Source organism: Peromyscus maniculatus, chromosome 10 (assembly GCF_049852395.1).
Source record: "Peromyscus maniculatus bairdii isolate BWxNUB_F1_BW_parent chromosome 10, HU_Pman_BW_mat_3.1, whole genome shotgun sequence".
Classification (NCBI taxonomy): Eukaryota; Metazoa; Chordata; class Mammalia; order Rodentia; family Cricetidae; genus Peromyscus; species Peromyscus maniculatus.
In genome coordinates, this window is record NC_134861.1 from 58,320,031 (window position 1) to 58,338,243 (window position 18,213).

Sequence of the window (18,213 nt, forward strand, 5' to 3'; positions counted from 1 at the left end):
TTTAAATTGAAGTGCTACAGTATAATACACCTGAACATATACTCATTTATTTCTTTCCTCCTAGCAAAACTTCTTAATGTAAATTTTATATTCTTCCATAGAACTGTGAAAAGCATTCCTGCAAGTGCTCATATTCAGTGAACTTGCTGTTTTAAGTACATAGGATGTGCCACATTTTAACACACAGTGCTTTTATCATTTTTACATCATTGCTCTGATGCAGTTTTTTTAATTAAGGTGCTGGCAGTGTACCTCAATCTTGGTATTAGAACATTTGTTACTACGCATATGGCCACTGGTTCAACCCCAGTACACACACAAACACACACACACACACACACACACACACAAAGAAAAATGAAAAGGTAGATTTTCAGGAAGTTGGAAAGGTAGTAGAGAATTATACCTTCTTTAGCCAATGTTCTTTAGTAATCACATCCCACATGACTGCAATGTACTGTCAAAATCCAGAAGGTGACATCAATACATGTTTGTGTATAGCGGTGTACTATCTTATAACTCAAAGAATTGCGTACCCATTGTACCATCAAAGTGCAGGACTGGTTCATTATCACAAAAACCTCTTTATCCTCCTTTATAGCCATGTCTCCTTGATCCCTACCTATCAGTAATTACCAGTAATCTTTCTCATATTGAAAAAAAATGTCATTTTATGAATGTGATCTCAGAGAAACTAGAATATGTAACTTTTTAAAACAAACATTTTGCAGTTAGCATAACACCTATGGCACTTCTATTTAGAAACTGTTGGATGTTTCAACTTTTTTTAATCCCTTTTTGTCCTTCAATTATTTGTCTTTTATATTTTAGTAAGTACTGTTCCATAATTTGGATGTAGTGTTCACTTACTTAAGACCATCTTGATCATTTATGATTTTGTGTAGTTATAGATGAAACTGCAGTGAACTGTATTCAAGATTTGTGGTACAGTTTTAATAAATATATTTCACAGAGATTGAGGTAACAAATGCTCCAAAGAAACTTTGCTTCTCAGCCTCTAATTACGTGTTTAAAACCAGACGTTTTTGCTTCATGTCCTGTGCTATTTTTCACTTTTCCACATTAACTGTGTATAAACTGTTACTCAGGTAGTTTCAAAAGGAATGATTAACTATGTGATTAGTTCTGGAAAAATAAGTTTTAAAGATATATGCATAACCACTTAACTTTTTTTTTTTGTATCCTATATACATATCATTCACACAAACCATTGTTTGACTCTCTGTTGGGTACCAAGTCCTGAGTTAAGTGTTAATCCCAATTCTGGCCCACGTGGATTTTATGAAATATTATGGCATGGTGATATTTTATTTGTACTGAAATGTGATTTTATTTGTATGTTAATAAATAAAGTTGCCTGAGGGTAAGAGCTATTAGCAAGCCAGAGCGAAAGCTGGGCATTGGTGGTGCACACCTTGAATCCCAGCACTTGGTAGGCAGAGCTAGGTAGACCTCTGTGTATTCAAGGATACAGCCAGCATGAAGACACACGCCTTTAATCTCAATACCAACCATAGAACACTTGGAGGTCTGTACAGACAAGGAGTGACAAGGCAGTCATGTGGTTGGGTTTACAACCAATGAGAAGGCAGAACAGAAACTCTATAAAAAAAAAAGACAGACACAGGAAGTAGGTCTGTTTCGGAGAGGTAGGACCACCTCAAGAGGAAGGGTAAGGTTTTTAGCTCTTAGCTCTGACCTCTTGCCTTTCTTCTTTGCATTGGTTCTGTGTTTCTTATTGAATAAGATGGTTACTTCTACATTATGGTTTGGGTATAGAGTTTGTGTGGTACTTTATGCTAGTTGCTTTTTAAATCATCTTCAATTTTAATTTTGTTTGGAGTTCATGCAGTTTCTATGGTGATACTTACATGTGTATTACTAAGTGTAAATTTCCTGAAACATTTGGGGTGTAATTTGCTCTAACACAGGAAAACCACTGTTAAACATCCACACATACACACACAATCTAAGTTTGCAAGGTATGTAGTTTGAGTCTTGCAAATAAGGGTGAGGTTTGGGTGGAGACTGCGGCTTGGTCATTAACTAGTAATTTCCTCCATTTACTCTGCTTCCCTTTCTCTGAGCAGCATGAAAAAGTAATCAGCCGTCCACAGAGTACCAAAAGAGTGTCTACAGACCCTGTAGGTAAGGACCCTTGGCTTTGTCCTGGTCATACTACTTTTTATTTTTATATAGTTTACATATATCTGTGTTCTTTTATACAAAAGACGTGAGAGAGTGACACTTAATCATTGCTTGCATGCCCATCAGTGGACTTCTTTGGGAATTCAATTTGTATAACCTAAAATAACATTGGCAAATGTGTATGTAATTAAAATTGCATTGTAATTCACAGAAATATGAGCTTGAGAAAGCATCTGGCTCAGATTGTAAGAAATTTCTCAGTTTGATAAATACACGATAGTTCTGCATTATTGAAAAACTGCTCAACTTCAACTCTAACTTTCTTTTGTCAATGTCTAAATATTGTCAATTTAGGCCAGCCTTAGATGTTAGTAGAAGTGTAATTGAGGTGTGTATTTCATTGAAACAGGAGAGAGTAGGTTCCTTAGTGTAATACTAAGCACTTTGAACTCTGAAACCAGAGGGAAAAATATTTGATTGTGGTTATGCATAATTAGTTAGGTTTCATATTAATAAGTATGTAGCTACCTAACAAAGATGCAAATTTCCAGACAGGATTTGACACTTTTATTCTATTTGAGCTTTTAAATGTATTATTTAATAATGTTAAAACTATGAATTCTATCATTGGTGCTCTTCAAAGGCATCATATTATTCACCATACTTTATCAGGTCTACCAGGAATGGCACAGAATCCTGATTAGCAGTCCTTATGGGTTAGTGCAGAAAATGCAGGCACCCCTGAACTGCGTTGTATAGAGAATAGGAATAAACTTCATTAGTATATACTTTACCAGAGAAATACTTTTTAAAAAAGAGCAGGTGAAGTTCACACAGCTGAAGTGGGTGAAATCCCAGAAAGTTTAACAATGTTAATTTTTAAAGAATTTTATGTTCAAATAAAAACACAATAGTTATTGTTGTCAATGACCATGAGATTGTACATGAGCCTAACGCTCCTCCTTATGTGTACAAAGAAGTTCTAGGCATCACCAAAGCTTCAGATGGAAGAATGACCATAGATAGAATTAAGCTTGGGTTGTTGATCTGTCCCATGACCAGCAAGACTAAGTCTGAAAGACTGAAGGATAGATGTAGATGAATTTCTAAACAGTCTCATTAAATAAGAAACACAGAAGCAAATGTAGGAGTGAAAGCTATAGAGATCAGAGAAATAAGTCATCAGCTAACCTTAGCTCACCATGCCTCCACAGTAGCTTCCCAAGCAAGAGCTACCTCTTGTCTAACCTGCGCCTTTATTGCCTTGCTGTTCTATCCTCTCATTGGCTCTTAGCCTAGCCACCTCACTTACTCATCACTGCCTGTCTGTACAGCCCTCCAGGTCTCTATGGTTGGTCCTGGGATTAAAGGCGTGTGTCATCATGCTTGGCTGTGTCCTGGAACACACAGAGACTCTGCCTGCCATGTGATCGGATTAAGGGTGTGTGCTATCACCACCTGACTTTTATTTATGGCTGGCTATGTCCTCTGATCTCCAGGCAAACTTTACTTATTAACATACAAATAAAATATTACCTCATTTCAGCACAAATAAACACATAGATAAATTCCAAAGATCTAAATGGAGACAAACTAGGGTACTCCAAACTTCTGAGCTCTACAAGAGTAGTATAAGCAAAACACTTCTCATTTTTATTAAGGCAAGCAAGAGGTAGGGTGATGTTTACAGGTAGATTAAGCAAATATAAGTGCACCAAGGGCACTGGAGCCGTGTTCATCTCATTCCATCAGGAAGAAAAAATGGAGAGAAACAGGAAGACCTCAGAAGCATAGTGCTCCCCCAACAAGAAAGGCCCAAAGACTGTTAGGCCCAAGCTCTACCTCCTAAGGGTTCTTCCATCTCCAAATAGCACCACAGGCTTAGAAACACCGGTCTTTTAAGGACAATATTCAAGATCCCAACTACCGCAAGAATGATCAATAGTGTGTCAACAAGGCTGAAAAACAGAAGAAATACTCGAGATCTGTAAAGTTGAGATAGTATTTAGACACAAGTTTGTGAAATGAGCTTTGAGAAATCTGAATAATATCTAGTATTTTAGCTTACTTGCCCAAACTATCACATTAAAAATCAAAGAAGCAAGCAAATGGAATGAAGGTCAAGGGGCTAGAAAGAAGAAAAGGCCAAAGATGATAGTTTTAATTTTATAAATGTGATATCTCAGTTATCTGTTCTTTAGCCATATTGATGAATTCTTCTCTCACAAAGAGGTGAATACTTCAGTACTATAATACGTCCAAGAAAAACAAACCTAAAGATGAAGCTGTAGTAGATTGGGGTATGTTATATATAGGAGAGAGGTAAGTCAGCAAGAGTATATGAATTCATTGAGGGGAGACATAAGAAATGAAATAATTGGGGTTGGCAAGATGGCTTAGCAGGTAAAAGTGCTCTCCATATAGGCCTAAAGACCTGAGTTCAATCTCTAAATTCTATAGTGGGAGAGGATTGACCCCAAATCTCAAACATTATCTTCTAACCTGCATATAAACACGATGGATAGCATATGCACACCCACATTCTCATATGTACACCATATATATATATATATATATATATATATATATATAATTTATAAAACAATAGTTCCTTTAAAAAATTCAAGCAAACTGACACAAGAAGGATCCACTGAGTCTCACACTAGGGAGATGAGTTAACTAAGGGAAGAGAGAAAAGAAGGAAATCATGAACTACTACTACTACAAATCATAAAAAAAAAAAAAAACAAAGACATAGTCCGTGGTTGTCATAGAAGATGCAGACTAAGAGCCAGTTGCTGTAATTAGCAACCAAATGTCTCTAGGACAGTTTGAATAGGCTTAACGGCAGAAGAAAGGATTCATTGTCATTGGTATAGAAAAATTTAAATTGAATTTAGGACATTGACAGATTTCCAAGTTGGTCAATATCTCAAATAGTATGCTTGATAGAAAGTTGTCTAGCTGATTGCATTCAACACATTTCTCATAACTCTGGGAAGTCCAAGTACTTTGGAAAGTGTTAAGAATGCAGGATTAAGGTTAGAAACTGGGGAACAATGAAGGTAAAGAGGAAACACATTTTAAGTTGGTTCGAAGACCATCATGGATAGAGAGTTGAGCCTTTAGAGCAGCAATGGTTCAGAGGCAGGTGGGACTCTGCATAGATGACTGAGTGAATGGGAGGCACCTATTAGTGATGAAGGGAAGTGCTCCTCCTTGCAGGAGCAGAGGAATGGGAGCCATGGAAGTCTAGGATGTTGAGGAAAGTAATAATGATGAAAAATTTAGGCCACATAGGAGGAATCAGTCTCATTGACTATGAAGCACAAGATTTTTCAGACTGTGAATGCATGTAGCTCAGTAGTAGAGTTAACATTCTACAGTGTTGTAGAGTGAGTACTAACCATGGGTGGGGCCTTGGTCTTGATCTTCAGCAATGCAAAAGTAGAAAAGAAAACAAAAGGAAAGGAGAAGAGGGGAGGAGAGGGGAGGGGGAGGGGAGGGGAGAGGAGAGAGGGGAGGGGAGGGGAGAGGAGAGAGGAAAGTAAAGTAAAGTAAAGTAAGGGAAGGGAAGGGAAGGGAAGGGAAGGGAAGGGAAGGGAAAGGGAAAGGGAAAGGGAAAGGGAAAGGGAAAGGGAAAGGGAAAGGGAAAAAGGGAAAGGGAAAAAGGGAAAGGGAAAAAGGGAAAGGGAAAAAGGGAAAGGGAAAAAGGGAAAGGGAAAAAGGGAAAGGGAAAAAGGGAAAGGGAAAAAGGGAAAGGGAAAAAGGGAAAGGGAAAAAGGGAAAGGGAAAAAGGGAAAGGGAAAAAAGGGAAAGGGAAAAAGGGAAAGGGAAAAAGGGAAAGGGAAAAAGGGAAAGGGAAAAAGGGAAAGGGAAAAAGGGAAAGGGAAAAAGGGAAAGGGAAAAAGGGAAAGGGAAAAAGGGAAAGGGAAAAAGGGAAAGGGAAAAAGGGAAAGGGAAAGGAAAGGAAAGGAAAGGAAAGGAAAGGAAAGGAAAGGAAAGGAAAGGAAAGGAAAGGAAAGGAAAGGAAAGGAAAGGAAAGGAAAGGAAAAAGGAAAGGAAAGGAAAGGAGGAAAGGAAAGGGAGAGGAGAGGAGAGGAGAGGAGAGGAGAGGAGAGGAGAGGAGAGGAGAGGAGAGGAGAGGAGAGGAGAGGAGAGGGAGGGGAGGGGAGGGGAGGGGAGGAAAGGAATGTGAGGATTGGCTCCTATTTGTTTTGGAAACACAAGACAGGACAATGAGGATTGTGGTTAGAAAAGTGAATAGGTACCAGCAAGGCTGGTGATGAAGCTGCCTGCTAATTTCAGAGGAAAGATGAAGGACATGAGGAGAGGAAGATCTATGAAGTGCAGTGGACAAAATGAGTGTATTGCCTGATGCTAGGAGAACACTGTTTGGAAAACCAGGAAGGTTGTACCTGCCCCGTCTCCTCAGTAATCTTCACAGGAAAGTGGATTCAGAGTGTAATTCATGCAGGTAGTAGAAGGTGGGAGTGATGGCAAAACCAGAGAAAAGTGGCTATCATGGAAGGGAGTAGGGCAGAGGGACCTATCACAGAATGATGGTCTAAATCACACACCACAGTCACTACTAGTGACTGCAAAATGGAATCAGAAATATAAGAGATGAACAGGTAGTTTCCAAGCTTGGTGAGGGCTATGTAAAGCATACTGCACAAGCTCAAGAAACTTGCAAATCTAAGTGGTGCAGAGATCAATGGAAATTTTAGTGTAAAGGACCTTCTATAGAAATGTCTCCTGGGTACCCTGGCTTTTGTTGCTTTTCCTATGAAAATTGACTAACTGATGTATTTATCCATCGTATTAGTATGAATAAAGATAAATATCTGTTTATACCTATAAAACATCCTCTAACAAAGTGCTTTTCAAAGAGTGGTCTGGACTTCAATATCAGCATCTACCAAGAGCTCATTAAAACACCAAATGCCCTCCTTACGCTAATACTGCTCAATGATAATGAGAATGGTGCATAAAAATCATTTTAACAAGTCCTTCTGGTTCCTAGGGACATTAGCATCTCTAAGGCTCTGCAGTAGCTGGTATCCTTAGATGACCATGGCATTGGCAGATATTTGGCTGCCTACCTGGGTTGTCTCATAGCTTTCTGTTTCTCAGAGGCTAAATCTGAAAGCAGGTAGATTTCACATAAGCTGGTGAGGAGAGTTAGATCATCATGTGCCTAAGCAAGAGTCCTAACCTTACTATCCTCACCTAACCTTACATGTGCCCTGACAGAGGCTCTTTGGGATAATTTACTTCATTGGCTGGCTGAGGAGCTCTCTGAAGAAGGTGTTGAGGTCCTCACTGCATCCCTCCCTCTGCGCCGCAGCACAGTTCAGCTCATCAAACTCAAGCACCCTGATGATCTAACAGAGCAGATCCATGAACTACTTTGCTTCTGGAAACGATCACTACCTACTTCCATGGACAAAATTCGCCTCCTGGCTCGCCATCTCCGCAAGCTGGGCCGTTGTGATCTTGCAGAAGAGCTCAAGTTCAAGTGGGAACACAAGGTGTTCACAGAATCTCAGCCCTGGTTTGATGTGACTGCGGAATAAAGGTATGCTCACTCTTCCTTTACCCTAGAAAAGGGCTCATGGATTTTAAAGATTGGGTGTCAACTTTTTCCAGCTACTGAGTAAGACTGTTTAAGTGAGTCTGTTTGAAAGACCCACTATTGAGAAATCAACGGGAACAGAAGGGAATCCTCAGGCAACTGAAGGCTTCTCTTGGGTGTCATCATCTTCAATGATAACTGACATGTTTTCTGCAATCAACAGCACCGTGGGTTCAGCTAAGCTTAAACGCATTTGCCATAGAGTTTGCCCCCATCTTAGTTAGGGTTTTTATTGCTGTGGTGAGACACCATGACCACAGCAACTCTTATAAAGGAAAAACATTTAATTGGGATGGCTAACATTTTCAGAGGTTTAATCCATTATCATCATGGTGTGACATGGTGGCATGCAGGCAGGCATGATGCTGGAGAAATAGCTGAGAGCCCTACATATTGACTTAGAGGCAACAGGAAGTGGTCTGAGACACTAGGCATGCCTTATGTGTGTATAAGATCTCAGAGCCCTCCTCCATAGTGGCACACTCCTTCCAACAAAACCACACCTACTACAACAAGGCCACACTTCCTAATGGTACCACTCCCTTTGGGGGCCATTTTTCTTGCAAACCACCACACCCAGTTTACATTTCAATAGCTAAGGTTGTTTTCTAAGTGTGAAGTAAATATATGTCATAGCAAACAACTTTTAAATAATTTTTATATAAAATGAAACTAGTACTTCATGACTCCAAGCAATCAATTCCAGTTAGATGTCAGAGGCCCAGATGTGACAATGTGTAATAAAGGGTGCCAATGATAGGCAGTAACAAGTAGATTATAGGAAATTGAAAATCTTAAAATAAATTAATAGTATAAAAGCACTTCAGGCAGTTACTGGCAAAAGCTATTTTATAGCAAGGTTGCTGAGAATTGGTGACATTTCATACTCATTATTAAGGAAATGAAGCAATACAGAAAAAAAAAATGAAGTTCTGTAAAGTAACCCAAGATCTCTTTCAATTACTTAAAGAGGGTGTTTATTACACAGTTAAGAGAAATCTTATTGCATAAATATTGGGGTTGGAGGCAGGGAAAGAGGCATAATACTACAGCCTGAGATGCTCCCTTTATTAGGGACCTGGTCTCAGGTCAAACTGGAGTTAGTGGTTTCAACACAGAAAAGAAGTTCATGACTAGCCCGCATGAAGCAGAGGTGGCATTTACTAGAGATATTTCAAAATAGTAATTAGCATGCAGATTATGAGAGAAGAGAAACACCCAGAAGGAAGCAGAGTGAGGACTTCTCTAAGATCATCACAATTGATTGTCTTATAGTTTATTAGTCAAGAAATATTTTTACACAACACCCAAAAGGTGCAACTTGTATTTTCTTGTGTTCTTGAAGTGAAGAGAACAAAGTAAAATATTTAGTGCTTTTCTAACTGCAAAAAATATTTCATGTTCCTTTTATTCTGCCACTAGACATTACTATTACAGATATTGTTTCTTTCAGGTGTCCATCTCTCTTTCAAGAAAAATATTTTATTTTTATTCATATGGATTTATGTTTTCACACTCATATATATGATTTTGCCAACACCCCCCACACACATAAGCCTCCTAATATAGATGGCCTCATCCACTCAACTCCTTAACCTCTTATTCATCTCCCCAGTGTCTGCACACACACACACACACACACACACACACACACACACACACACACACACATACACACACACACACATACACACACACACACACACAAGCATATTCATAAGCACACATCATTTTACACCTCTCACAATCTCACTGTCTAACATACCATTTACTTCACAGTCTTACACCTACCTGTGTACCTCATGTACATCTGAATGCTGTAAGCAACACACCACTTTCACCTATTCAAACACTTTTCTCATTTACATAATCACTTATACACACATAGGTATATTATCAAATCAGCTTGGATACTTTCACATAGACTCACAGGCATATCCTGTCACATGTAATCTACCTCCACATCTCATACACATATTCAACATGTATTGTAGAAGAACTTCTAAACAGTCTTATTAAATAAGAAACACAGAGCCAAATACAGGGGTAATAGCCAAAGAGATCAGTGAAATATCGAATAGCCACTGACTAACCTTAGCTTACCACCTTGCTTCCCAAGGGAGCCTTTTCCTGTCTAACCTGCGCCTTTATTGCCTTCTTGTTCTGCCTTCTCATTGGCTCTAAGCCCAGCCACATCACTTCCTCGTCACTGCCAGTCTATACAGACCTCCAGGTCTCTATGGTTGTTGGTACTGGGATTAAAGGCGTGTGTTACCACGCTTGGCTATGTCCTTGAACACACAGAGACTCTGCCTGCCATGTGATTGGATTAAGGGTGTGTGCCACCACTGCCTGACTTCTGTTTATGGCTATGATTTCTGATCTCCAGGCAAACTTTATTTATTAACATACAAATAAAATATCACATTTCAGCACAAATAAAATATCATCACAATGTATACCCTCAAACACACTCACACAAACACACACACACACACACACACAATCTTTACCTGCACACTTACATTTTCACACATTCTCTCTTCTCTTACACAGTCTACTCATGCTCTACCATTTTTTCTCTCACACGCATTTAAATATGTATTTGAAAGGGAAATTCATACATGCATCCCTTCGTACACGCTGACACAGTTTTCCCAGTGTTAAAACATTTCTCATATTATTGCAACATTAAAACCATAAAAAGCCACATAAAAATGCCCCAGAATTCCCTACAGCCACACCCCAGCCTGATGTACCTGCTTTCTGTCTGGAGTGCTGACCTACATGGATCACATTAGTAGAAGCACTGGCTTCCAGTTGGGTTTGCTCACTGGTGAGACTGAGTAAGGGACTAGAGGGAGGAAGGAGAGAGGGTTGAGCTATGTTCCTCTTTTCCTTCCTGTAGTCGCGGTTGTAAAACTATGTCTCTCATCTAAGCTCCTCTCCAGGAAACCACACTCCCCTGAATTTTGGTCGCTGCTTTGCTCCTTTCTTTAGGTCTGGAGATGGCACCCCCTTCCTTCTTGTGAGAAACAGCTGCACTATTCCATCTGCTTCCCATGCAGTCCCTTCTCTTTTAAGACATGGCTCTTTTATTCCTACTCAATTACCCCATCTGTGTCTTATTGAAATCCCGACCCATGTATCTCTACAACCTTGCCTCACACTCCAGAAACCTGTCTGTGCATATTTTACCACAAGAGGAATCAAGTATTTTGTATACAGTTCATAGTATCAAAAATTAATGTCTTATTTAATTATGTGCATTTTCAATGCTTTTAAGTGTTTTCTATAAAAGATCATATAACATATCACAGTTAATTTTAGAAAATGTTTGAATTGAGAAATGTAACATGGATTCTCTGATGTTCGAGTTTTTAATTCAACTTTATGTTGGTGGAATGCACTCATTTTGCCATGCATGGCCATAGTTTGTTCATTTGCATTATTGCCCAATGTTTCATTATGTAAAAAATAAAATTATGCATGTATTATTTTGTTAATTTTTATTTTTTGTCTTCTCAATACAGGGTTTCTTTGTGTAGCCCTGGCTGTCTTGGGACTTGCTCTGTTGACCAGGCTGGCCTCAAAATCACAAACATCCATCTGCCTCTGCCTCTCAAACATTGGGATTAAAAACATTCACCACCACTATCTGGCAAATTATTCATATATTCTATTGTAGATTGGCATTGAAATAAATTCTATTTTCCGATTGTCATATACAGTGCTATTATGAAAATTCTTTGCACACATTTTAGCACATATAGGCATATAATTTTATTTTAGCATACTTTTAAATATATATATATATACTAATTAATATATATATATATATATTAATCATTCGTTCCTCTGCCTAAGAATGAAGTGGTAGGCTGGCAAAATTAATTTAGCCTTGCTGCTTGCTTTGTACCAGACAGGGTTAAGGATGATCTACCATTTACGTTAATCACCAACTTCACCAGTGAAAAACCTACTATCAGTGTCATTCTGCTAATTATTAAGCATTTTGTTTTACAAATTAAACAAAATTAACATTTATTACTCAAACTAACAAAACCTGTGGTGCTTAATCATAGTCATCTTAAATGGTTGTGTCTGAAGTATGAAATTCTGAAGTATTTCAGAGAAAAATAGCAACGTCTTCGTAAGCAATGAGTGCTTTGAGAATGTCATAATCCAGTTTTCAGAAGAGTTAACTTCTGTGGGCAAGGGTCTATTTTTCCAAACTAGCACATCTCAGAAAGATGCTATGATATTTTCAATGGAATATTACATAAAGAAAAAACTAACCTGGTGGCACAGAAACTGTGGTAGTGCCCAACCAATGACTGGTCCAGCTTGAGACCTGTGCCACAAGAGGGAGCCTGCCCCTGATGTGGCCTGGAGGATCAGAAGCCAGAGGCCAGAAAAACAAACAAACAAACAAACAAACAAACAGATCCCTAATGAATGATACTCTGCTAGACTCAAAAAACAAGAGCCTGGCATAATCATCACCGGAGAGACTTCATCCAGAAACTGATGGGAGCAGATGCAGAGCCCAAGAGCCAAGCCTTAGGCTGAGCTCAGTGAATTTTATGGAAGAGGGGAAGGAAGAGAGAGGAAGGATTGTAGGAGCCAGAAGGGTCAAGGGTATCCCAAGAAAACACATGAAATCAACAAACCTGGACTCATAGCAGCCCACTGGCACTGAACCAACAATCAGGGAGACTGCATGGTTCTAACCTAGGCCTTGTGCATATATATATGCTATGGTTGTGTAGCTTGGTCTTTTTGTGGGGCTTCTAACAGTGGGAGCATGAGCTGTCTCTGACTCTGTTGCCGCTTTGAGGAGCCTTTTCCTCCTGCTGGGTTGCCTAGTCTTATTACAACTTGATATGCCACAATTGATTGATATTCCTGGGAGTCCTGCCTTTCTCTGAAGGGAAATGGGGCAGGGGGGGGCGGGGCGGGCACGGGTGGATGAGAGTGGGACTAGAAGGAAAGGAGGGAGGGGAACCTGCAACCAAGATGTAATACATGAGAGAATAAATTAATAATAAAAAAAGAAGACAGAAAACTAACCCGAACTGGCTCATGAACTTCAGGCCATTAAACATCTCTCCCTCTCCACCCCAAGTGATTAAAACACCCCTAGAACCCCTGACTAGTAAAATGGTTTCCACAAGGTTCTGCCCACAAGGGCAGTGGTGGGTGGGTGAGAGGTGAATGTGGTAGGAAGTAGGTACTTGATTCAACCTTTGGTTTGATGTGGCGTGTGGACAGGGACAGGGAAATCTAAAATATTTAAGCTCTGAAGGCCCCACATTAAACTCCCCAGCTGCTACCAGTGTCTTCAAGAAACTTTTTTTGTTCAGTGAGACTGTTTCTCAGTGAGGAGGAGTCCAGAACTGTCATGGAGTGAGAGGTTTATCGAAGATAAAAAGTCATGCTCCCTCAAATTAAAGAGGCGACTGTATGGGGGATGAAAGAAACAGTGAGTGAGGTCAATGCCAGGGCGGATGTAGGCTGGGGGATTCCCAGCAGCTTAGCCAAGCATTGCTTCTGTAATCTAAGCTCTCACTAAGTCACAGCATGGTCTGCACATTTTCAGAGATGGCACATCAGTCATTGATCCTTGAATCGTTACCTCTTCCAATTGTCTCCAATTTACTATAGTTTGCTTACTTGTTACCGTTGTTTACATTGTGTGAGTGAGTCAGCACCCTCTTCTCTGTACATACACAAAGGCCAGGTGCTTGTCTCCTGCTCACTGATATATTCCTATTACACAGAATTCTGCCACCAGGATTCAGCTGACCATGGCGGCAAATGTGTTCAGTGCTAGTAATCTGGAGGCTGAGACAGCAGGTCGTCAAGTTCAAGGCCAGCCTGAGCAATCCCCAAACAAACAGAAACAATAGACAAAACCCTAAAAGATTCTGTTTCAAAGTTCCTTTTCTTCTACTATGGGCTACTCTTCTAGCTACTTATCAGTCTCCTAGAGCTTATGAATTTGACAATGTTTTTGAGGTTCCCAAATTCCCAGGATAAGATTAACGTCCATTGAACCCCACCTGCAAGTACAGCCACAGCTTGTCTGTATCCAATTATAATCGCCTATCAATGCATATTTTCTCCCAATCACCTTTTAGCTTTCTTGAGCACAATTCCTTGGTTTTTGTCTATCAGTGGGGTCCCAGAGTTTTGCAAAGGACATGGCATATAGTAGGTACTCAAAAGTTCTTCATCAAATTAATGAATGAACAAGTACCCATGAACATATTGATAGGCCATCTGGACTCTAACTGTTCTATCTTTCTCCCCAAGACAACCTTGTGAGGCAAATATCATGTTTGACAGGAGAAATATGTGCAAGGATTTTAACAGTCCCCCTACCATTCACAAGGCATAGGTAAAGCTAGACACAGATTTAATAGGAATCAATACTGCTCCACACATCATAGCGCTGAAGCATCTCCTTCAAGTGATTTCTGATTCCTTACACACTGAGAAACTTTGTTCTCCACATCATCCAATATGAGAAAAAATTGCCACTTGAAATTGTATCAGTTAGGATGGAATCCCTTACTTGCCTGGAGGATTGAAGCCACGTGGACACAGAAAGGAATTCTTGATTTACAAGCTGATGTGCCAGGCTGTGTCCAGATAAAAGGCCTCTAGCTATAGTATTGAACATCCATCTCAGATTTAATGCTACCAGGGAGGGACATTTTGCACAGCAGATCTGATGCTCATATCTGCACTTGCAGCTCTGTTTTGATTTGTGCCTGCTGAAACAATAAACTGACTCCCTTGTACTAAAATAACTCTTTGATTTTGTGTAACGAGACACTGGTCATCCCTTTGATATACAGCCTGCTTTGTGGAAATGAATCAGTAATCACAATTTTGTTGTGTTCCAGATGTGTCCCTGGTGGTCCTTCCCTATCTGTGTTACCTGTATGATTCTCCTGTATTCAACTTTTGAGTTTTCAAACTAGCTGCATATTATGTCAGCTTAAATCTTGGGCTGATTCTGAGAGATCTTGCTTAATTTAGCCTCAAGTAGGCCCTAGGAAGTAAAATGCAAAAGTTCCTCACTGTAGCCAGGTTAAGAATGATTTCTTTTCTATTCAAATAGACTCTGACCTATGTGGAATGGGTGTTAAAATCAGTTTCATAAGATGAAAACTCAGCCCTCTAAATCATTTTTGGATTATGGATAGTCATCAAGTCCCTCAGGTCATGTTTATGCTCATAATGTTGAAGGGCATTGTCCACTGTGTTCTACTTCCTGCCCAGAGCACTCACGCAATTTTTAACTTTTGTGCTTAGCCCTGGGTCAAGAGTAATAGGAGGGAAGAAGGAGAACAGAGAAAACTCTGTCTATGCTGACTACAAAGACTTTTCCTTTGGAGAGGTCATTTGAGAAGATGTATCTGTTCACAAGACCGAGCAGAGTGGAGCCCAGAGCCAAGATAAGGGGGTGGAAGAGGGGAAGAAATCTTCACCCAGTCGGTCCCTCCAGTAAGAGAGAATTGTAGATCTGCAATATTAAAATGAGAAAAGCTGACTGTGGCCTTGCTGAGTGGGAAATGTCTCAGGAAGCTGCTTATTGTATAGCTAATGTAAATTAACATTTTTGATAGTTTCATTTTTCAATGACAGAATTGTAGTCCAGTGTTGTTGTGCACACTAAAAGATGTAAAGTACAACACACCACCTTTATACTTCTATTTAGATTCATTTGGGGTCATTTGCACAGATGCTGAGGGTCTCCACAATGAAGTGAGCCCAGCCTTGCTTCTCTGTCTACACCACATCTGGAAACTTTCCTTTATAAACAGTCAATGCAAATGTGTCCATATAGCCACAAGGGGGAACCCATGTTTCACACAAAATCAAGGATAAGAGTAAGACCTTACAAAGAAATTTCTTTACATATTGAAAAAATATTTTTGCATGATACTTAAATAATAACATTTTGGAATAAAGGAAAGAATATGACATATAGTCAATGTACTATATATGTAATATTCTTTTTTTTTTTTTGCTAAATTCAGCTCTAATAGTAGTAATAGTCTCAAAAGTCTAACACCCATTTGGTATGACAAAACAAAGTATGTAGAAATTGCTTCACATGGTTTATATGTTAGAATGTATTTTGTTTTTCTTTAACAAAAGCAATCTAATTGATACTGCAATGTAGGATTGGTTACTTGAACAATGTGTAACTTTTTGAAATTTTCTGAGAGGAGCAAATGTAACTATAATTGATGACACTAAGAAATAAATACACTCTGAGCTCCATTCAGTTTCCAATAAATGTTTACTAATTTGATTAATAAGCTGATTTGATTCTTAGGAATCAAGAATTAATTTCTAATTTTTTAAAATATTCTGAGCCATATTCTGTTATTATGATTTGGCAATAAATGAAACTGGCTAACATCTATACACTAAAATATATTTCTTACTATAAAGTCATTTTTAATAGACTGTGACTTTTAGCATATTATTTTTAGTTAGTGTCCCTTTTACAGTGCATCTCACAACTGTAAACCAGTGCTGTCATGGCAGATATGCCTGAGAAGAAGGTAAAACAGAATAACACAAGTACAACATCTGGATGTCTAAAGACTACTACAACACCATGGTTGTGTCAGAGTGTTTGCTGTTCCTGACTGTGGAATGGTACATTCCTGTTGACTGATGTTTCAGAGTGCATAAGGACATGCACAATCATATTTGAGTGAGAATTTTAAGACCACTAAGTGGTTCTTTGCTCTCCCTTTTCTTCCTGCTCTGATAACAGCATCATGTCTGGAAAGGATGTTTCACTGACCTGGGTACTGAGAGTGAAAGAAACCCACTACCCATGTACAATCCATAGGAAATATGTCAGAAAAATGTGTGAAAACACCTTTGCTGTTGTAGCCTGTCATTATCCCTATGGATTCAGTTGGATTCATTTATCAAGCACAGGGAAGAAAATCGTATTAGCTGTTAAGACTATCAGATTTTAAGAACCGTTGAACAAGGGAGAAAACACATGGGCTTTAGAGGTAAGACAACTAGAAGGAACATGTATAGAGTCAAATCTTTTGCAGGACTGGAAATAGATTGCTACTGGAATTTTATACCCATATATCCCCACTATAAAAGATTAATAATAGGTAGCAATTAATTGAGTGCCAGTTACATGCCATAGGCTTTTAATGTATGATCTCATTTCATTCTCTTAGGTAACCTTCCATTTGGTGTTATTATTTATCTTTTTTACATGATGAAATAGGTTTTCAAATGCTCAGGTTTTTTATTCACATGTTCCCTTTCTTATTTGTCCACTTAATCACTCATTCATAGTTAAATAAATAATATTTAATAGCTATTTTAAGTCAAATTATGAGATTATATTTCTAAACTTTTTTTTTGTCTCTGATTCCAAAGCTTATTTTCTCTCTAGTCCATAAAATTCTGTGGTAGGCAGATTTCTAAAATTGTCCCCAAGATTTCTCAGTCTCTTTTTATAAATGATGTATAATTTCTACTCTGTGAATGTAATGGGCTTCACTCATGGTCATTGTATATAGCAGGGTTGACTCTAAAGTAAGACTGTACTACTGGTCATGACATTACCTTTATTTGGTTTCTCTGAGCAGGAGAAGTGAGAGAAATTTGGAACACAGAGATTCCAGAGGAGGAACTGTCTTCATTACTGAGACAGAAGAAGCTGTGTTGCACAAGTCTAAGTGTAGTTCCCAGGAGACGACAACTAACAAATCAACGGGACACCAGCCATACAGTCACTAAGACACAGGCTTTGGAGACAGCCTTCTGCTCTTGCCACTGTGCTCTTGCTCTGCTGTCATGGACTAGAACCCTCTGGAACCATACACCCAAATAAACTCTTCCTTCTAGAAGTCGCCTTGGTCATGGGGTTTGATCAAAACAGGCCCACTCTAGAGGCAGGGAAAAAAGCCCCGTTCTGGAACTAGCCAGCTTCCCAGGGCTAGTGAGTTAATGGGCCCTAGGAAAAAATCCACTGCTATCAGTTTGCATATACATATATATGTAATAATAGTAATAGAAGAAAGAGGCTATCAACTTGAGAGTTGTATGAACATGTATGGGTTACAGTACAGTCAGGGTAGCTTGGAGGGGACAGAGGGAAGGTGGAGAGTGATATACTTCTATTTCAGGTAAAACATATTTAGAACAGGACAATCAATTAATACAGACTGAAACAATTCCCTGTGAAATGAAAATTCGACTTCCTATTAAAAACTTGGGGATTCTATGGGTGTTATTTAGAAGGCTTGTGCTTTTTAATCTGTGTCATCTCAGTTTGCAGCTGATTCTACACTGTGCTAAGAGCCTTGGTAAGTTGTTGAGTGAATGGACTACTCTTCATT

At 39.1% G+C, this 18,213-nt stretch overlaps 1 protein-coding gene across 2 annotated transcripts in view; it reads left to right on the forward strand.

Moving 5' to 3' along the window:
• Dthd1 (death domain containing 1) overlaps positions 1–17,721 on the forward strand; it is a 79,758-nt gene extending 62,037 nt beyond the window's left edge. For both annotated transcript variants that reach the window (XM_042286009.1, XM_076546322.1), the window contains 3 exons: positions 2,112–2,169; positions 7,426–7,750; positions 17,461–17,721. In XM_042286009.1, coding sequence (XP_042141943.1) covers positions 2,112–2,169; positions 7,426–7,748 — 381 coding nt within the window. In that variant the 3' untranslated portion in view covers positions 7,749–7,750; positions 17,461–17,721. The remainder of the gene's footprint in view (positions 1–2,111; positions 2,170–7,425; positions 7,751–17,460) is intronic.
• The last annotated feature ends 492 nt before the right edge of the window (positions 17,722–18,213 follow it).